Source organism: Octopus sinensis, unplaced genomic scaffold (assembly GCF_006345805.1).
Source record: "Octopus sinensis unplaced genomic scaffold, ASM634580v1 Contig14345, whole genome shotgun sequence".
In the NCBI taxonomy this organism is placed as follows: Eukaryota; Metazoa; Mollusca; class Cephalopoda; order Octopoda; family Octopodidae; genus Octopus; species Octopus sinensis.
The window spans coordinates 32,551-55,529 of NW_021833228.1; the positions used below are offsets into that span (position 1 = coordinate 32,551).

The window sequence follows — 22,979 nt, forward strand, 5'->3', positions numbered from 1 at the left end:
TTTACGAATTTTCTTTTACATCAAGTTCAAAATTTTACACCAGCCGTTAAACTGCCACTATGTTGCTGTCCGTCGTTAACAAATGCCAGCCATGGTGACTCTACTATCCTCAGATTCTATCCCTTCAAACTTTGGTTTCCAATATTTTATTATTTCTATTCAGCTCGCAAGTTCGTCTGTCCCTTTTAAATGTTAGTGTTTTGCTGTCTGTCTTGAAGCAGACCTTTCCGTTGTCACTGCCTGATATTTATGATTGATCTTTCTAAATATTTTATTTCTCAACTTACTCAAGATCTTCTGTTGTTTATAAATGGGAGAGAGATAGATAGAGAAAGATAGAGAGTAAGAGAAAGCGAGGGAGAGTCCGAGAGAAAGGAAGAGTAAGAGAGTGGGAAAGTGAGAGAGAAACAAAGAGGGAGAATGAGGTGGTAAAAAACAGAAAGGAAGCAACTGAAAGTAACAACCACACTCTTACCTGCGCGTAGAGCGGGTAACCTTAAGCTAGTATATATATATATATATATATATATATATATATATATATATATATATAAATATATATATATATATATATGTATTTATATATATATATATATATTTTATATTTCATGGTTGGCATGCATCCAAGATTGTCAGGTATGCAAATAAAAATATATAAGAGTTAAATAGAGGAGTAGATAATATTTGGGCTACATATGTTGCATAGTGAGCAGAACCTTGCAAGTGGTTATTATCCAAGTGATATTTACCCAAGATACCCTTGTGTATCTTGATTTCACGATGAATCATGTAGCCTGGATCTCATCTTCTCCATTCCTTAACTCTTGGATGAAGATAGTTGTGTGAAAAAGTGCCACACCCAAACGGTTGAGGGAACCTGTGGTAGAGGTAGAACCAGTAAGACCTGGGATGAGGTGGTGAAGCATGACCTTTGAACATTGGGCCTCACCGAGGAAATGACTAGTGACTGAGACCTTTGGAAATGTGCTGTGTGTGAGAAGACCCGGCAGGACAAGTGAGACCATAACCTGTGGCCTTTACCTGGGATGTAGCCAGTCCACTTATGCATAATTCTCCTTCTTGGGACACAGAACTCTGCTTGTGAAGACCTGTTGAGGCAAGTGAAATTGAAATCAAAATCAATCAAAAATCATTGGAAATTGTAGTTGTGATACCAGTGCCGGTGACACGTAAAAAGCACCATCCAAACATGGCCGTTGCCAGTGCTGCCTCGACTGGCTTCCGGGCCGGTGGCATGTAAAAAGCACCAACCGATCGTGGCCATTGCCAGCCTCCCCCTCTGGCACCTGTACCGGTGGCACATAAAAAGCACCGACCAATTGTAGCTCTTGCCAGCCTCTTCCGCTGGCACCTGTGCAGGTGGCACGTAAAAAGCACCCACTACACTCACGGAGTGGTTGGCATTAGGAAGGGCATCAAGCTGTAAAAACACTGCCAGATCAGACTGGAGCCTGGAGCAACCTTCTGGCTTCCCAGACCCCGGTCAAACCGTCCAACCCATGCTAGCATGGAAAACGGACATTAAATGATGATGATGATGATGATATACACACATACACAGGTTTATATATATGGCCAAGTTTCTATGAAAAATAATAGTGGCAAAGTGAGATAAAGTTTATTGATAAATAATACAACCTAAAGAATCCTATTTCAAATGTTCCTTTTGTAAATGCATTTTCAATGATTTTATATAGTGAAATGATTTATTACAGAACTCACAATCACTTTTCTCTCCAGTGTGAATTTTTACATGTTGATTTAAGGAACTAGACTGTTTAAATGATTTTAAACAGTGTCTACATTCATATTTTCTTTCATTACTGTGTATCTTTATATGATCTTTTAAAATACTATTTTTTGTAAAAGACTTCAAACAAATTTCGCATGCATATGGTTTTTCACCTGTATGTGTTCTCAAATGATCTTTCAAAGAACTTTTCTGAGTAAAATTTGTGCCACAGTGTTCACAGATATAAGGCTTCAGATTATAATGAGTCTTTATGTGGGAATTAAGGTGAGATTTTCTGAAAAATGATACACCACAAAATGTGCATTGAAACTTCTTTACTTTAGTATGTCTTGTTTCATGTTCATTTAATGAAAATTTTCGAGTAAATGTTTGGCCACACTCAGAACAAGAAAAAGGTTTCACCTTTTCATGGACTTTTAGATGAACAGTTAAATTACTTTTACTGTTAAATCTTTTTTTACAGTATTTGCATTCATAAGGCTTTATTCCAGAATGAATTCGCTTATGTATAGTTAATGAACTTGTTCTTGAAAAACACTTCATGCAGATGGTACACTGCTTTTCCTTTGGTGTCATTGTTTCAAATACTGCAAAACAATAAAAACAGTATGATTTACAACTACAGAAACATCAATTAATAAATTTGTAAAATTCAACAATTCAGTTAATGTACAAGGTATATTTGACAACATTTTATTATGGAATGTAAATATTTGAGTAAAATCACTCCCACATCAAAAGAAAAGCAAACACATCCTTCTTCCTCTAGTTTGACAGAGATAATTAATATTCTTCCATATACACAAAGGAGTCATACCCAATGACTGGTGTAGCAGCATAATAGTCAACTGCTACAAAGGTAAAGGTGACGCCCTAGATACAAATAACTACAGAGGTATCAAGCTGTTGGATCAGGTGATGAAGGTTATGGAGAGGGTCATAGCCCAACTAATTAGAGAGAGAGTTAGTTTAGATGAGATGCAGTTTGGGTTCGAGCCAGGGAAAAGTACCACTGATGCTATATTCCTGGTAAGACAGCTGCAGGAGAAATACCTAGCCAAAGATAAGCCCCTGTACCTGGCTTTTGTTGACATGGAGAAAGCCTTCGACAGGGTCCCCCGATCCCTTATCTGGTGGTCAATGAGGAAACTAGGGATAGATGAATGGTTAGTGAGAGTGGTGCGAGCCATGTACAGGGATGCTGTTAGTAAGGTGAGGGTTGGCAACGAGTACAGTGAAGAATTCCGGGTAGAGGTAGGGGTCCACCAAGGCTCAGTCCTCAGCCCCCTCCTATTTATCATAGTCCTCCAGGCAATAACAGAGGAATTCAAGAGAAGTTTCATGTGTGGAAACAAGGATTAGAATTGAAGGGCCTTATAGTCAACCTAGCTAAAACCAAAGTCCAATTAAGTAGGAAGGTAGACAAATCACAAACGCCTTCAGGTAGATGGCCCTGCTCAATCTGTAGAAAAGGTGTAGGTAAAAATTCTATAAGATGTACCAAGTGTAAGCTATGGACACATAAGAGGTGCAGCAATGTCAAAGGAAGGCTAACTAGGAAGATGGTTTTTGTATGTGGCAGATGCTCAGGAGCAATAAACACTGAAAATGCTCAGAGACCAACTTCCGCCACATTCCAGGGAGAAAAACTAGAAATAGTTGATAGCTTCTGTTACCTAGGTGACCAAGTCAGTAGCGGGGGCAGGTGTGTTGAAAGTGTAACTGCTAGAGTAAGAATAGCTTGGGCAAAGTTCAGAGAGCTCTTACCTCTGCTAGGGACAAAAGGCCTCTCGCTCAGAGTAAAAGGCAGACCGTATGACGCATGTGTACAAACAGCCATGCTACATGGTAGTGAAACATGGGCCGTGACTGCTGAGGATATGCGTAAGCTCGCAAGAAATGAAGCCAGTATGCTCTGGTGGATGTGTAATATCAGTGTTCATACTCGACAGATTGTAAGTACCTTGAGAGAAAAGTTTGACCTTAGACGCATCAGATGTCGTGTGCAAGAGGGACGATTGCGCTGGTATGGCCATGTGGCAAGAATGGATGAGGATAGCTGTGTGAAAAAGTGCCACACCCTAGCAGTTGAGGGAACCTGTGGAAAAGGTAGACCCAGGAAGACCTGGGATGAGGTGGTGAAGCATGACCTTCAAACATTGGGCCTCACCGAGGCAATGACTAGTGACCGGGACCTCTGGAAATATGCTGTGCTTGATAAGACTTGGCAAGCCAATGAGACCATAACCTTGTGGCCTGTGCCAGGGGTGTAACCAGCCCTATTATGCGTACCTTCCCTTCATTGGAGACTAAACTCTGCTTGCGAAGACCTGTTGAGGCAAGTGAAATCAAAATCAAAATTGATGACTGGCATCCGTGTTAGTGGAGCGCTAAGAGTACCATACGAGTGAGATTGTTGCCACAGCAACAAGCTAGCTTCCATGCCGGTGGCATGTTAAAAACACTATTCGAGTGTGATTGTTACCATTGTCGCCTTATTGGTACTTGTGCTGGTGGCACGTGAAAAAACATTCGAGCGAGGTCCTTACCAGTGCCGCTGGACTGACTCCTGTGCAGGTGGCACATGAAAAGTACAATTTGAGTGTGGCCGTTGCCAGTACCACCTAACTGGCCCTAGTGCCGGTGGCATTAAAAGTACCCACTACACTCTCGGAGTGGTTGGCATCAGGAAGGTCATCCAGCTGTAGAAACTCTGCCAGAACAGGTTAGAGTCTTGCGTAGCCATCTGGTTCGCCAGTCCTTGGTCAAATTGTCCAACTCATGCTAGCATGGAAAGCAGACGTTAAACAATGATGATGATGAATATATACATGTATATGATATATACATACATATATATATATGTATATATATATACTCTTTTACTTGTTTCAGTCATTTGACTGCGGCCATGCTGGAACACCGCCTTTAGTCGAGCAAATCGACCCCGGGACTTATTCTTTGTTAGCCCAGTACTTATTCTATCGGTCTCTTTTGCCGAACCGCTAAGTAACGGGGACATAAACACACCAGCATCGGTTGTCAAGCAATGCTAGGGGGACAAACACAGACACACACACACACATACATGTATATACATATATACGACGGGCTTCTTTCAGTTTCCGTCTACCAAATCCACTCACAAGGCTTTGGTCGGCCCGGGGCTATAGCAGAAGACACTTGCCCAAGGTGCCACGCAATGAGACTGAACCCGGAACCATGTGGTTGGTAAACAAGCTACTTACCACACAGACACTCCTACGCCTACATATATATATATATGTGTGTGTGTGTGTGTGTGTGTCTATGTATGTATGTATACACATATATACATAAATCTATTATATGAAAGTAAATATAGACTCGAAAACTACTGAACTGATCCTAATCAAATTTGGAACACAAAATCCAAGCATAGGGAGAAGGGTAATGCCATATGTTTCCTACAATAGTGAGGGGTTATACTGGAGGTGCAGAACCCCATGTGAAAATTCATATGCTTTAGATTTTGATGAAATTTGAACCATAGTTATTAGAAATATATTTTAAAATATACCAAAAATTTCTATTTCTTTGGATGACTCTAAGACACCCTAATGGGAACTTAAATCCCAAATTTTAGTCATTTTTCATGAACCAAAATTACTGAATGGATCCTTATGATATTTGGAACTTAGATTCAGTGCATAAGGGTGGATATAATGCAGTATATTTGGTTTGAATTTGAGGGGAAAATTCATTAAATTTTCTCTGTTACTCTTTTACTTGTTTCAGTCATTTAACTGTGGCCATACTGGAACACTCGACCCCAGACTTATTCTTTGGAACCGGTAAATTATGGGGATGTAAACACACCATCAGTTGTCAAGCGATATTGGAGGGGACAAACAGACACAAAAACATATACACACACATACATATATATCATCATCATCATCGTTTAACGTCCGTTTTCCATGCTAGCATGGGTTGGATGGTTTGAGCGGGGTCTGGGAAGCCAAGAGGCTGCTCCAGGCTCCAGTCTGATTTGGCAGTCTTTCTACAGGTGGATGCCCTTCCTAACACCAACCACTCTGAGAGTGTAGTGGGTGCTACATATATATATATATATATCATCATATCATCGTTTAACGTCCGTTTTCCATGCTAGCATGGGTTGGACGGTTCGACCAGGGTCTGGGAAGCCAGGAGACTGCACCAGGCTCCAGTCTGATCTGGCAGTGTTTCTACAGCTGGATGCCCTTCCTAATGCCAACCACTCTGAGAGTGTAGTGGGTGCTTTTTACGTGCCACCGGTACAGGTGCCAGGGGAGGAGGCTGGCAATGGCCACGATCGGTTGGTGCTTTTTACATGCCACCGGCCCGGAAGCCAGTCGAGGCAGCACTGGCAACGGCCATGTTTGGATGGTGCCTTTTACGTGCCACCGGCACTGGTATCACAACTACAATTTCCAATGATTTTTGATCGATTTCGAATTCAATTTCACTTGCCTCAACAGGTCTTCACAAGCAGAGTTCTGTGTCCCAAGAAGGAGAATTATGCATAAGTGCACTGGCTACATCCCAGGTAAAGGCCACAGGCTATGGTCTCACGTGTCCTGCCGGGTCTTTTCACGCACAGCACACTTCCATAGGTCTTGGTCTCTAGTCATTTTCTTGGTGAGACCTAAAGTTCGAAGGTCGTGCTTCACCGCCTCGTCCCAGGTTTTCCTGGGTCTACCTCTTCCTCAGGTTCCCTCAACCGCTAGGGTGTGGCAATTTTTAACACAACTATCTTCATCCATTCTTACTACATGTCCATACCAGCGTAGACACCTCTCTTGCACACCACATCTAATGCTTCTTAGGTCCAACTTTTCTCTCAAGGTACTTACACTCTGTCGATTATGAACACTGACATTACACATCCATCGGAGCATACTGGCTTCATTTCTTGCGAGCTTACGCATATCCTCAGCAGTCACAGCCCATGTTTCACTACCATGTAGCATGGCTGTTCGTACACATGCGTCATACAGTCTGCCTTTTACTCTGAGCGAGAGGCCTTTTGTCCCTAGCAGAGGTAAGAGCTCTCTGAACTTTGCCCATGCTATTCTTACTCTAGCAGTTACACTTTCAACACACCTGCCCCCGCTACTGACTTGGTCACCTAGGTAACAGAAGCTATCAACTATTTCTAGTTTTTCTCCCTGGAATGTGGCAGAAGTTGGTCTCTGAGCATTTTCAGTGTTTATTGCTCCTGAGCATCTGCCACATACAAAAACTATCTTCCTACTCAGCCTTCCTTTGACATTGCTGCACCTCTTATGTGTCCATAGCTTACACTTGGTGCATCTTATAGAGTTTCTACCTACACCTTTTCTACAGATCGAGCAGGGCCATCTACCTGAAGGCGTTTGTGATTTGTCTACCTTGCTACTTATTACGACTTTGGTTTTAGCTAGATTGACTCTAAGGCCCTTCGATTCTAAACCTTGCTTCCACACCTGAAACTTCTTCTCCAGTTCTGATAGTGACTCAGCAATTAGAGCAAGGTCATCAGCATAGAGGAGCTCCCAGGGGCATCCTGTCTTGAATTCCTCCGTTATTGCCTGGAGAACTATGATAAATAGGAGGGGGCTGAGGACAGAACCTCGGTGGACCCCTACCTCTACTCTGAATTCTTCAGTGTACTCATTGCCAACCCTCACCTTACTGACAGCATCCCTGTACATGGCTTGCATGGTTCTCACTAACCATTCATCTATCCCTAGTTTCCTCATTGACCACCAGATAAGGGATCGGGGGACCCTGTCGAAGGCTTTCTCCATGTCAACAAAAGCCAGGTACAGGGGCTTATCTTTGGCTAGGTATTTCTCCTGCAGCTGTCTTACCAGGAATATAGCATCAGTGGTGCCTTTCCCTGGCACGAACCCAAACTGCATCTCATCTAAACTAACTCTCTCTCTAATTAGTTGGGCTATGACCCTCTCCATAACCTTCATCACCTGATCCAACAGCTTGATACCTCTGTAATTATTTGTATCTAGGGTGTCACCTTTACCTTTGTAGCAGTTGACTATTATGCTGCTACACCATTGGGTATGACTCCTTTGTGTTTCACCTGGTGAACTATATGGGTGACTAGGCTATAACTGACACTACCAGATATTTTGAGCATCTCTGCAGTAATTCCTGATGGGCCTGGGGCTTTCCCTGTCTTCATACTTCTAATTGCCTTATCTTCCAAGGTACTGTCAACTCGGATAGCTGGTCCCTCTGTTGGGTCGACATTCGGCAAACCCTCTTTCTCCGATTCATTTTCTTTATTGAGCAACCTTTCATAGTGACGTCTCCAAACCTCTCTCTTTGCATCCTCATTTAGCGCAAGTGAACCATCATCCATGCAAACACATTTCTTTCCTACCACATCACCATTCTCTCTCACACACTGTCTGGTAACATGAAATACCTCAAGTCTTTGGTCCTCACGGCGCAGAACATTGGCAAATTTTTTCTTATCTGCTTCCCCTCTGGCTAAATACACCTGCCTCCTAGCTTCCCTTCTGGCAGTCTGATACAATTCCCTGGTACCACCGTTCTTCCAGTCCTTCCAAGCCTGTCTCTTTTGTCTAAAAGCCCTGTCTACAACATTGTTCCACCACCACATTATTTTGGGTCGAGAGGGGACTTTGCACCAGCCACAGATCTGGTCAGAGGCTCTCAGCAGGTATTTATATATATATATAATTTGTATATATTTGTATATATAATGTGTACACACATATATATAATGCATATATATGTACATATATATTATATATATATATATATATATATATATAATGTGTTCATTATATTTCTGCTTTTTATTTTTTATTGTTTACAGTTTTCCTTTTTTCTGAAAGAAATTTACAGCTGCATATAGCGCGTGTTTAGAACTTTCATTTGCATGGTCAATGGTCGAAAAATTCCCAAAATAAGTACTAAATTTAACAAAGAAATCCTTTTTCTCCTTATTTTTAACTGCTAAAATAGTGGCACATACAAAAGGCAAGTGTGCTTTCTGTTGTCACTGCCTGATGTTTATGATTGATCTTTCTCAACTTACGATCCTTTGTTGTTTATAAATGGGAGAGAGAGAAAGAGAGAGAAAGATAGAGAGTAAGAGAAAGCGAGGGAGAGTCCGAGGGAAATGAAGAGTAAGAGAGTGGGAAAGTGAGAGAGAAAGGAGAGAAACAAAGAGGGAGAATGTGGTGATAAGAAACAGAAAGTAACAACCACACCCTCACCCGTGCATAGAGCGGGTCACCTTAAGCTAGTCTATATATATATACATACAAGAAAAAAGCCCCCCCTCCCCCGACCAATGGACGGTGCTGAATCATATCTGCGGAATAAAAAGCAATCAGTGTTTTCTTTCCATTAAAAGATAATTAAGCATGCCTTTATTTCAATAAAATTTTTGGTTTTGTTAAACGAAATTAAGGCAAAAAAAAAAAACTTCTTGAGAAACCAAATAGTCTTTCCTTCCTTCATGCCAAGTTTGAAGAAAATATCTCTTTTGCATCTTATTTTTTTGGTCTCTTAAATATACTGCATTTTGTGGACATTTATCAAGCCAGCCGGCTTTTTTTGCGCAAAATGTATATGCATTTTTCTCGCATACATGTAGTATCAATTGCAACATCTAATGTACTTGCATGTATAAATGCATGTTCCCATGGCTTTATCAATTGCATTCTCAACTGGAATCGATTTTTGTAATTTTTTCAAGACTTATAAACGCCCTGATACCATCGGTATCTACATATCAAATTTGAGCGCAATCAGTGGAGGATGCCCGAGATCTTAGAAGACACACAGACAGACAGAACAGATTTTATATAATAGATATACACACACACATATATATATATACATACTTTAATGTCTGTATTATAGCGTCCCCATTTTTCAATTCAAACTGTTGCTGTAAACTACGAACAGAAAGATGACTCACAGATAAGAATTCTTCTTTAAATTCATCCCGTTACCTACCTAGTAATATTTCTGCGCAATTGATTAACCTATAGTTATCTCTATTCTGTTTGACTTTGACTCTGTCTATTTCAGCCTCACGTCTCGTGTTAAATATATATATAATTCTATAGTTCCTCTTATCGATGTCCAAGATAAAATTCAGCCTCACGTCTCCTGTTAAATATATATATAATTCTATGGTTCCTCTCAATTATCAATGTCTAAGATAAATCTGAGCCTCACGTCTCCTGTTAAATATATATATAATTCTATGGTTCCTCTCAATTATCGATGTCTAAGATAAACTTAGCTCACGCATCTCCCCTAAATCTTTAAAATATCTCTCTCTCAATTAGGTATTTTATACCTACTAATAAGTATTCCTTTTCTAAGAGATGAGAGGCGCCCCTTCATGGCTGCTAGTTTTCGCAGTGCCATCCGCCCTCCCACCCCCTCCACCTCTACAGGAAGTCCCAAATTTTCTCATCCTTTGTTGTCTCCCATGTACACTTCAAAGTTTTACGCCACCCCCACCCCCTGCTATAAAAGGTAGCGATCATACATTGCAAAATATGATAGTGTAGTGTACGCAGTTTGAACTTAAGTCTATTGTTTGTCTATGAATCCTGCCAAACGCGAGTTTTCTTTTCAGGTCCATGAAGCTACTGTCCCTCGTCCCAAGGTGCCTAGGGCCTATACCTCCTACACCCTCAGGGTTGGCACACTGAAAGGTAGGTCTGGCGAGATTGTTGAGTTGCTTGAACGGAGATGTGTTGATATATGTTGCATGCAAGAAGTGAGTTGGAGAGGAGGTTCTGCTAGGTTCCTCACAGGCAAAGAACACAGGTACAAGATTTTCTGGGCAGGGAACACTGACGGGGTTGGTGGTGTGGGTATACTTATTGCTGAAAAATGGGTAGATAAGGTACTTGAGGTAATCAGAGTATGCGACAGAATACTTAAGATTAGATTAATACTTCACCATGGGTTAGCAACCATTATAATGGCCTATGCCCCTCAGCCGGGGCTACTCGATGGACAGAAAGACCGATTCTATGACACCCTACTGCAGACTACGTCATCAACGAATGACAGGGACCTTCTCTTTGTGGCTGGGGACTTCAATGGGCATGTTGGATGACATGCTGAGGGCTTCCATGGCGTACATGGAGGCTATGGCTATGGTTCCCGCAACGAGGAGGGAACCAGGCTGCTGGAGTTCTGCGATCGAAATGATCTTATGGTTTGCAACACTAACTTCAGGAAACCTACCAGCCACTTAGTCACCTACCGATCGGGCCGACATACTAGTCAAATTGACTACATCCTTGCCACAAAAAGGGAAGAAGATGCTGCTTATAAATGCCAAAACCTTCCCAGGCGAAGAATGTACCCCACAACATAGACTGGTAGTTTCATATTCAACCCTCCCAAACATGGCTACCATAATAGCTAGACTTAATAGTAAAAACATTAAGTTAGCCAGGAGTAGAATGAATAGTAACAACAAAAATCATCATCATCGTTTAACGTCCGCTTTCCATGCTAGCATGGGTTGGACGGTTCGACCGGAGATCTGGGAAACCAGAAGGCTGCACCAGGCTCCGGTCTTATCTGGCAATGTTTCTACAGCTGGATGCCCTTCCTAACACCAACCACTCCGTGAGTGTAGTGGGTGCTTTTTACGTGCCACCTGCACAGGTGCCAAGCGAGGCTGGCATCGGCCATGGTCGGATTGGTGCATTTTACGTGTCACCTGCACGGAAGCCAGTCGAGGCGGCACTGGCTTCGGCCACGATTCGGATGGTGCTTTTTACGTGCCACCGACACGGAAGCCAGTCGAGGCGGCGCTGGCATCGGCCACGATTCAGATAGTGCTTTTTATGTATCTCCAGTCCAGGGGTCCTGGCATCTGCCAGGTGCCAGTCATAGGATTGGTTCAATTTTGATTCCGATTTCACTTGCCCCAACAGGTCTTCGCAAGCAAAGTGGGGTAGGCATAGGTGCCTGTCGTCGGATGAGGTTCGATATCAACTTCGCTTGCCTCAACAGTTCTTTGTGTGTCCAAGGGAGGAAAGGCATGCTGAGGGCTTCCATGGCGTACATGGAGGCTATGGCTATGGTTCCCGCAACGAGGAGGGAACCAGGCTGCTGGAGTTCTGCGATCGAAATGATCTTATGGTTTGCAACACTAACTTCAGGAAACCTACCAGCCACTTAGTCACCTACCGATCGGGCCGACATACTAGTCAAATTGACTACATCCTTGCCACAAAAAGGGAAAGATGGCTGCTTATAAATGCCAAAACCTTCCCAGGCGAAGAATGTACCCCACAACATAGACTGGTAGTTTCATATTCAACCCTCCCAAACATGGCTACCATAATAGCTAGACTTAATAGTAAAAACATTAAGTTAGCCAGAGTAGAATGAATAGTAACAACAAAAATCATCATCATCGTTTAACGTCCGCTTTCCATGCTAGCATGGGTTGGACGGTTCGACCGGGATCTGGGAAACCAGAAGGCTGCACAGGCTCCGTCTTATCTGGCAATGTTTCTACAGCTGGATGCCCTTCCTAACACCAACCACTCCGTGAGTGTAGTGGGTGCTTTTTACGTGCCACCTGCACAGGTGCCAAGCGAGGCTGGCATCGGCCATGGTCGGATTGGTGCATTTTAGTGTCACCTGCACGGAAGCCAGTCGAGGCGGCACTGGCTTCGGCCACGATTCGGATGGTGCTTTTTACGTGCCACCGACACGGAAGCCAGTCGAGGCGGCGCTGGCATCGGCCACGATTCAGATAGTGCTTTTTATGTATCTCAGTCCAGGGGTCCTGGCATCTGCCAGGTGCCAGTCATAGGATTGGTTCAATTTTGATTCCGATTTCACTTGCCCCAACAGGTCTTCGCAAGCAAAGTGGGGTAGGCATAGGTGCCTGTCGTCGGATGAGGTTCGATATCAACTTCGCTTGCCTCAACAGGTCTTTGTGTGTCCAAGGGAGGAAAGGCATGCTGAGGGCTTCCATGGCGTACATGGAGGCTATGGCTATGGTTCCCGCAACGAGGAGGGAACCAGGCTGCTGGAGTTCTGCGATCGAAATGATCTTATGGTTTGCAACACTAACTTCAGGAAACCTACCAGCCACTTAGTCACCTACCGATCGGGCCGACATACTGGGCTGGACTCACTTGTCCTGCCTGGTCTTTTCACGCACAGCATATTTCCAAAGGTCTCGGTCGCTGGTCATTTCCTCAGTGAGACCTAAAGTTCGAAGGTCATGCTTCACCACCTCGTCCCAAGTTTTCCTGGGTCTACCTCTTCAACGGGTTCCCTCCACTGTTAGGGATTGGCACTTTTTCACACACCTATCTTCATCTATTCTCGCCACATGACCATACCAGCGCAATCGTCTCTCTTGCACACCACAACTGATGCTCCTTAGGTCCAACATTTCTCTCAGGGTACTAACGATCTGTCGAGCATGCACACTGACATTACACATCCATTGGAGCATACTGGCTTCATTTCTTGCGAGCTTACGCATATCCTCAGCAGTCATGGCCCATGTTTCACTGCCATGTAGCATGGCTGTTCGTACACATGCATCATACAGTCTGCCTTTTACTCTGAGCGAGAGGCCTTTAGTCACCAGCAGAGGTAAGAGCTCCCTAAACTTTGCCCATGCTATTCTTACTCTAGCCGTTACACTTTCAGCACACCCACCCCCACTACTGACTGGTCACCAAGATAACGGAAGCTATCAACTACTTCTAGTTTTTCCCCCTGGAAAGTGACGGAAGTTGTTTTCTGCAGATTTTCAGAGGTTAATGCTCCCGAGCATCTGCCACATACAAAAACCATCTTCCTAGTTAGCCTTCCTATGACATTGCTGCACCTCTTATGTGTCCATAGCTTACACTTGGTGCATCTTATAGAGTTTCTACCTACACCTTTTCTACAGATCGAGCAGGGCCATCTACCTGAAGGCGTTTGTGATTTGTCTACCTTCCTCCTGATTACGACTTTGGTTTTAGCTAGATTGACTCTAAGGCCCTTCCATTCTAAACCTTGCTTCCACACCTGAAACTTCTTCTCCAGTTCTGATAGTGACTCAGCAATTAGAGCAAGGTCATCAGCATAGAGAAAAATAATAGTAGTAATTGTAATAATAGCATTAACAATAGAAATAATAACAATAATAATAATAATAATAACAATAATAATAACAACAACATTGATATAAATAGTGATAATAACAATACCAATAATATAGGTAGTATAGGTAAAAGTATGGTAGGTGGGAATGATGGTGACGATGGATTAATAAATAGTAACCCTAATTTGAATAACAACATGATCACTAATAATGAAAGTAATATTAATACTAATAATAATTTAAATAACAGTAATGTGAGTGAAATATCCTTAAATAATTCCAGAACTGAATACTATCCCCCCAGTTGTAATTGTAGGATTAGATCAAAATGTCCGGTATCTGGTTGTTGTTCAGTCCAAAACGTAATTTATAAATGCACGATAATAACTTCTAACAATAGCTTTCTTTATTTCGGATGTTCGGTGGATTTTAAAAAATGTCTTAACAATCATTTTTCCTCTTTTAGACTAAAACATAAAGCAGGTTGCACAACACTATCTAGCAAAATTTGGGAACTAAAAACAAATAATATAGAATTCAACCTAAAATGGGATATAGTTAGAAGGGCGAAACCTTTATAGAAATAGTAGGGAAGGTTGCCAACTTTGTTCTATGGAAACTTATGAAATTTTAAAACATCGGAGTAATAAAAATCTGTTGAATAATTGTCTGGAGTTGGGATTATCTTGCATACATTCCACAACTCGAACGTTTAAATACTTTAGATAAAAATTATGAGTATTCCTATATTTTTCAAATTTTAACTTTTTATTATAATAATAATAAGAAATATACTATACTAGCTTTCAATTTAACTTTCATAGATGACTAAAAAAACTTCACTGCAAACTTGAAATTGGGAGATTTTCTAAATCTAATCTAGTTTTAAAATTAATAAAGCTTTTCTCCCAGTTATAAAATACTATGTCTACTCATAAAAATAAGTAATAGGTTTTTCCCTACTCTCTGTAAAGGGGATTAATGACCATTTGACATTGACCTAGTTCCTCTCACCAAATAGCAGTAATTGGCATTTTGTTAGTGGCAACTTGAATTCCTTTTATGGTATTCTGAAACCTCCCTTACCCTCATTCCTACAACTAAAAAATTCTTTATTACTTCTAATCTTATAGCAGTTAGATACAACCATAGTTTGGTCAGTTAGTGGCTGGACTTCACAACCTCATACGTTCTTAAACTTTAAATCTACATCTTTATCTGTATATCTACCTTCTCTAAAATGTTACTACTTGATTTGAAAGCTTTTGTATTATTGGAAAACCTATATAATTGGCTGAAGAGTACTCAGCATCTTAAATCTGCTGTAATACTTACAGCTTTTAATAAAATGTTGTAGTGCGAAACAATTGTACCAAATTACCGGAGTCATTCTTTGTACTTACTTTTGATTATAATCACCCAACAAATTTTTATGGATAACACCATACAAAATTCTGGTGCATCTAAATTAAGTACCATATTCATTTGAATCTAAATTTTTGCTGAACTTATATATACCTACATATATATATATGTGGAGGCACATGGCCTAGCGGTTAGAGCAGCGGACTTGCAGGTTCGAATTTCAGACCAGGCGATGTGTGTGTTTATGAGCGAACACCTAAGCTCCACGCGGCTCCGGCAGAAGGTAATGGCGAACATCTGCTGACTCTTTCACCACAACTTTCTCTCACTCCTTCCTCTTGCATTGGAATGGCGTCCTGTCCAGGTGAAACTGGGAAACCGGCCTTATGAGCCAGGCGTGGCTCAAGAAGGAACAAACAACAACATATATATATATATATATATATATATATATATAGATATATATATATATATATATCTATATATATATATATATATATATATATAATATTATATATATATATATATAAATATATATATATATATATAAATAATATATATAATATATAAATATATATATATATATATATATATATATATAAATATATATATATATATATAAATAATATATATATATATATATAAATATATATATATATATATATAATATATATATATATACACACACATATATACATACACATATATATACATACATATATATATATATATATGATGGCCGTCCACTCGTGACTGAGGAAGACCATTGCCGACCCTCAGGAACATTGTGCGAGCTAGGACTAACTTATATTTTGCATTTGCGGCTCCGTTGGTGGCTAATGAGCCCTGCTCTTGACAAGCATACACGACTGCAAACATTGCAGACCAAGCTTTCCCCATTCACTATACGAGCTGTGTGCTTTCGCGCAGCTCGCTTAAGTTCTTCATGCTGGATACGTGCTCTCTCAAAAGTGTCGATCCCCTCCTTAACCTGCTTCCTCCATCTGTGGCGATGACAGGCATTGTTCTCCCAGTCAGTGTCCTGCATATCAAAGGCCTTTAACGAGGACTTGACACATTCCTTATATCGCAGCCTTGATTTCTGCCGGAGTCTCCTTCCATTCACAAGTTCTCCATAGAGCATCTGCTTAGGAATCCTGTTATCCTTCATTCTAATAAGGTGTCCAGTCCAACGCAACCGGTGCTTGTGTACCATCGCCTCAATACTCAAGATATCAGCTGTTTTCAGGATCTGTGTGTCTGGAATTTTTGAGGTCCTGCCAACATTGAGAATGTGTCTGAGACGTCTCTGATGAAAACGTTCAAGGACCCTGACCTGACGTTTGTACAGAGTCCATGTCTCACATGAGTAGAGAAGCGATGTCAGTACACAAGCACGGTACAGAGCAACTTTTGTTCTCCTTGCAATGCCATGTTGGGACCAGACACAAGACTGAAGAGACCGGAAGGAATTAGTTGCTCTCTGTAACCTGAAAGATATTTCCTCATCCAGGGAGCAAGAACGGCTGAATGTGCTGCCCAGGTAGACAAACTTGTCTACTACCTTCAGAATTGTTCCTTCAACCAAGATAGCTGGTTCTATATATGGATTTCCTGGTGCAGGCTGGAACATTACAACAGTCTTGTCCAGGCTAATGCCGAGTCCAAATGCCCTGCAAGAAGCAGAAATGCAATTCATGAGTATTTGCATGTCATCCACTGTATGAGTGACTAAGTCACAGTCATCTGCATAAAGGAGGTAACGAATAATAGACTGGGAAACCTTTGAATTGGCAGCAAATCGGCGAAGATTAAAGAGGCGGCCAGAAGATCGATATCTGACATATATTCCCAGAGAGCTAACCTTAGCAAAAGCAGCAGCAAAGTACTAAGAAAAGAGAGTTGGGGCAAGGATGTCACCCTGCTTGACACCATTCTCTACAGGAATGGGTCCCGCCATGGCACCACAAACATTGACCCAAGCCTCCATCCCATCATGAAATGATTTAATTATAGATACAAAGTGATCCGGACATCCAAGTTTGCCAAGTATTTTCCATAGAAAGGCCCTATTTACAGTATCAAAGGCCTTAGTTAAATCAAGGAATGCCTGGACAAGATCCATATTCTGCTCATAGCACTTCTCCTGCATCTGTCTTGCTGTGAAAATCATACCCATTGTCCCTCTACCAGATTGGAAGCCACATTGAGATTCAGATAGGACATCATTTACGAGACACCCATTCAGACGGGTAAGAAGAATATTTGCCAGAACCTTGCCAGCAGCTGATAGCAGAGCAATACCTCTGTAGTTACCACACATTGTTCTGGCTCCTTTTCCTTTATATAGAGGAAGAATAATTGCATCCTTCCAGTCCTTAGGGATTGCACCATCCCTCCAGACTGCACTAATAAGTTCATGAAGGGACTGTGTGATGCAATTACCACCAAATCGCAAGACCTCGGCACAAATTCCATCCTTTCCAGGTGCTCTACCAAGATTCAATTTACTTATTGATGTCATTACTTCATGTATTGATGGCGAGGAGTCTAAGGAGTCAATGATAGGTCTTTGTTTCATAGTATCAATCACTGTTTCATCCACAACTGACTCATGGTTTAGGAGTTCAGAGAAGTGTTCGATCCAGCGACCTGTGATTTCTGTTGATTTAGTAAACAGAGTGGAAGACTCCTTGGAAAGCAAAGGAGCTGATGTGGAGCTCTTAGGTCCATAAACTCGCTTCATAAGATGGTAAAGCTTCTTGCTGTCATTTGCATCAGCAGCAGCCTGAACATCACGAGCAAGATCCTCCCACCAAGTGTTCTGCATCTTCCTGAGAGATCGCTGCAGTAGTGATTTTACACTGTTATAGTGGGCAAGTGCTAGACTTCGCTGCACAGTAGACAGTTCTCTGTGCAGCAACACACTATGGGCATGGCGCTTCACCACTAATAGTCGTTGAATTTCAGCATCATTCTCATCAAACCAGTCTCTGTGTCTGGCAGTAACATACCCCAGTGTTTCGGCTGCACATTGAACAACCTGGTCTCGAAAATCTTCCCAGGCTGTAGCAGTTTCAATGCTGGACAAGCGAGTCTGAAGCTCTTTCCTAACCACAACATCATATACCTTGTGGACATTTAGACGGCAAGGAATGCTGACTGGTCCTCTTCTCTCTTTCGCCCTAATCAACATTCGGAACTTTGCTTGCACCAGACATTCTGTCCAGCATTCTGATCCATACAAGGACTTGACATTACAAATGTCATAAATGTTGCGCTTGCGGATGATGACATAATCCAGCAAGTGCCAAACTTTGGACCTTGGATGCATCCATGTTGTTGTGTGATCACCTTTGTGCACAAAATGAGTGATTGCAATGTAAAGTCCATGTTCTTCGCAAAGCTCCAACAGCATGAGACCATTGCTATTCATTTTTCCTACTCCAAAACGTCCTAGAGAGTTCCATGTTTGCCAGTCTGTTCCAACTCTGGCATTAAAATCCCTCAGTAGAATGACTTTATCAGAATTGGGGATTTTTCTAAGTATGGCTCTCAGCTGGGTATAAAAGATTGTTTTATCTAGTCAAAGTAGGTGCATAAGCACTTATTAGAGTAGAAAACCGCTAACCTTTTAAGTGCAACCGTAGCGTCATTATATGTTCATTTATAGGAACAGGGAGCTCTTCCAACTTCTTAAGGATATCAGATCGGACTGCAAAACCAACACCAGCCGCTCTGCCCTCCTCCTTCTGCCTTCCTTTCCAAAAAAAGGTGTATCTGCCTCCTACTTCCTCAAGCTGACCATCACCTTCTATACGAGTCTCTAAGAGTGCAGCTATATCAATTTTATAACGATTCAGCTCACAAGCAACAAGTGCAGTGCGTCTTTCAGGCCTGCAATCACTTCTGTTGTCCAACAGAGTACGCACATTCCAACATGAAATGTTTAAGTTCCGTCCAGATGTTATAAATAAAAGACTCTTTGTTTTTTTGAGCGCAGGGTGGACATCCGTCAGTCGCGCTAAACTGACCAGATATGGAATGACAGGCAATTTTTGGTTCACCTTTTCTAGAACCTCCCCGGTCTCCAGGTGAGCAGTGCCCTCTCCAAATGGAGCTGCTCAGACGCCCATGCAGCAACCGAATCCTACCGCTGTCTTGGGCGACAAGGAGACGACTTTATATCTGACATGGGTCGTCTATGTGCAGGATGCTGACTACATGCTTCCAACCCGTCAGGTCTGCATGCTTCACCACCTTCCCATCGCCGCAGGACTTCTGAATAAAATATATATGTATATATATATATACTAAAAATAAGATAAATATATATAGAATAATAATAAAAAAAAAAAATGCACATATTGAGCAGAGGTCGGCAATGCCTGTGCAGGGTTTTAGGTCCAATAAGGATTGCACAACACCTCATAGACCCTCTCCACTCTATTGACATTATCCAGAGACAAGCCGAAGCAAGATGTCTGGTACCAATATGAGGTGCAGGCTCAGGGATGTGGGAGCGCCGTGATCTCTAGCACAAACCAAAGATCCCCAAAATGTTCAATGCCATTCCCTGCATATTTGGTTTTATATCAGAGTGACCTTCTCCTAGAGACATGCTTTAACAAAAGCTGAGGGGCGCCTCACTCCCAGTGGTCTTCCAGCATGCCGGACACCAGCCCGGAATTTCTGCGTACCCGTGCTAACATTTATTGCATGGCCGTTGACTCTCAAGAGGTCCTCCGCCCTTTGACGGGTTTTGTTTTTCATCCCGCAGGGTGTCCAATAAACACCCTCCTCAACAAGCAAGTATATATACAAATATATATACACATATCATCAACATCGTTTAATGTCCGCTTTCTATGCTAGCATGGGTTGGACGGTTTAACCGAGGGCTGGCTGATCTGGCACAGTTTCTACAGCTGGATGCACTTCCTAATGCCAATGACTCCGAGAGTGTAGTGGGTGCTTTTCACCTGATCCAATAATTTGATACCCCTATAGTTATTTCCATCTAAAGCATCACCTTTACCTTTGTTGACTATGGTGCTGCTATACCAGTCATTGGGTATGACTCCTTCATGAATTACCCAATTTATGATGCGAGTGACAAGACCACACCCACACCGCCTGATATTTTAAGCATTTCAGCGGTGATTCCTGATGGGCCAGGTTCTTTCCCCGTCTTCATACCCTTAATTGCTTTATCGACCAGGGTGCTGTCTATTAGGACAGCTGGTCCCTCTACTGGCTCAACATTTGGCAGGCTCTCCTCCTCCCATTCATTCTCCACGTTCAGTAGTCTTTCATAAGGGCATCTCCAAGCCTCTTCCTTTGCAGAATCATTAAAAGCAAGGGCACCATCATCCATGCAGACACATTTCTCTCCTGTGACATCACAATTTTCTCTCACACACTGTCTTGCAATCTGAAATACTTCAGTTCTCTGGTCCTCACGTGGCTGAAAATTGGCAAACTTCTTTTCTGCTACTCCCTTGGCTATATATACCTTCTCTTAGCTTCCCTTTTGGCTACCTGATACATTCTCCTGCTACCCCCACTCTTCCAGGCATTCCATGCCTGTTTCGTTGCTCTAATGGCCCTGTCTACAGTATTGTTTCCACCACCATGTTACTCTAGGTCTAGAAGGGACTTTGCACCAGCCACAGATTTGGTTTGTGGCACTCAGCAAGCTGTCTCGCAGGAATTCCCAGTTGCCTTCTTTGTTACAGGACTGTAGCTCCTCTTCCCTATCATCAAATTTCTCGGTAAGGATATCCCTAAATCTCTGACCATGTGAAGGGTTCCTAAGCTTCCAAGTCCTTCTTTTCCAGATTGGTCTGGTTTTTTTGCATCCTTCTGTCTTTGAGTCTAAAGTCACAAATAACTAGTCTATGTTGTGGGGTACATTCTTCATGAGGAAGGGTCTTTGTATTTAAGGGCAACCATGCATCCCGCTGTCTGGTGAGAACGAAATCAATCTGGCTAGCAGAGTCACCAGATTGATAGGTTATCAGGTGGCTGACTGGCTTCCTGAAGTTGGTGTTGCAGATCAATAGGTTATTTGCATCACAGAACTCCAAGAGTCTAGTTCCCTCTATGTACACCATGGAAGATACCAGGTTGCTGTCTGACATGCCCATTAAAATCTCCAGCTGCAAAGGTGAGATTATTGTCAGTCGTCTTTGAGGTAGCCTGTAGAAGAATATCATAAAAGTGATCCTTCTGTTCATTTGGTAAGCCTGTTTGTGGGGGGTCGTGGGCAGAGATAATTGTAGCTATACCATTCTGCAAGACTAGCCTGAGTTTAAGTACTCTATTGCACACCCTCACTACCTCTATGACCTTATCCATCCATTTCTCTACAAGAAGTATGCCCACACCCCCTATTCCATCACTATTACCTTCCCAGAAGAGTTTATACCTATGTGCTTTGCCTGTGAGGACTCTGGCTGAAGCTCCTCTCCATCTTACCTCTTGTACACAACATACATCAACACATCTCCACTCAAGCATCTCTACAATTTCATTAGACCTACCTTTCAATGTGCCTACATTTAGAGTCCCAACTCTGAAAACTGGGAGATATGGGAGGTAACACAAGAAGGAGAGATGTTATTCAGTTCCTGTGATTGTTTGGTAATAGACATCATAACAGTTGTTCTTGCTTTTAACCTACCGTCATTCAAACATGTTAGAGTTGATAATGTTGTTGCCTCTACTGGGGGTGGGGGTGGGAGTGAGGAAGCTTGTATATGAAAGTGTTTGGGGCATTGTGAATATAAGCGTTATGAGCATTGTGGGTGTTAGCATTACTGATGCTGCAGATATAAATATGAAAAAAAAAAGAGGGTAAGTGGGTTGCTATCTGGTTTATTTAGTCCAGAGATGACAGGGGAGAAAGGAGAGGGTGGCAAGATTACCAATATAAGAAAAGAGAGGGGAAGGGCAACTGGATGTCCAGTAAGAGAAAGAAATTTCCGGTATTGGTGGTGGGGGTGGAAAATGGTGGGTGCTACCACTGACACAAACGGTCATTTTAAGGGGAGTAGAGCAAACAAGAAAGAATGATTTTAGAGAAAAGTGTGTAGCCAAGAAACATGGTTAGTCATTGTAGGATTAGATCAAGAATTATTTTAGAGAATATGTGAGTTTGAACGAATGAGGCGATTAAAAACAAGAGAAATCATTAGGCTGTGCATATTTCGAGTGTCCTCAACGGCCAATCACATAGGATAAACTAACACAAGTCTGAGGGGGCGGTGAAACAGGTGAGGAGGTGACAACCAGAAATGGACGAAGATGGTAGACTTTGCCCTAAGCATAAAAGAGAAATAGCAGTGAGTAGCCATTGCAATAAGAAATAAGAGGTACAAACAGGAAGGAAATTATTTTAGTGAACGGTACGAAATATGTAGTCAAGAAACAAGGGAAGGGATTATTATTATTTTTGAGGGAGAGATTGCAAATTTGGAATTTACTTCATGAAAGGTCATTTTAAGGGTTAGAACAAACAAGAAAGAATTATTTTAGAGAATAGATGAGTTTGAACGAATGAGGCAATTAAAAACAAAAGAAATTCTTAGCTTAGCAGTGCATATTTTGAGTGTCCTCAAACAGTCAAACACACATAATAAGCTATGGCAGTCATTTGACTGTAGCCATGCTTGA

At 41.9% G+C, this 22,979-nt stretch overlaps 1 protein-coding gene across 1 annotated transcript in view; it reads right to left on the minus strand.

The window, feature by feature from the left end:
• Positions 1–1,623: 1,623 nt before the first annotated feature.
• Positions 1,624–22,979, minus strand: part of LOC115230069 (gastrula zinc finger protein XlCGF49.1-like) — a 39,040-nt gene continuing 17,684 nt past the window's right edge. The window contains exon 2 of the mRNA XM_029800303.2: positions 1,624–2,361. Within this exon, the coding sequence (XP_029656163.1) occupies positions 1,670–2,350 (681 nt within the window). The 5' untranslated portion in view covers positions 2,351–2,361 and the 3' untranslated portion in view covers positions 1,624–1,669. The remainder of the gene's footprint in view (positions 2,362–22,979) is intronic.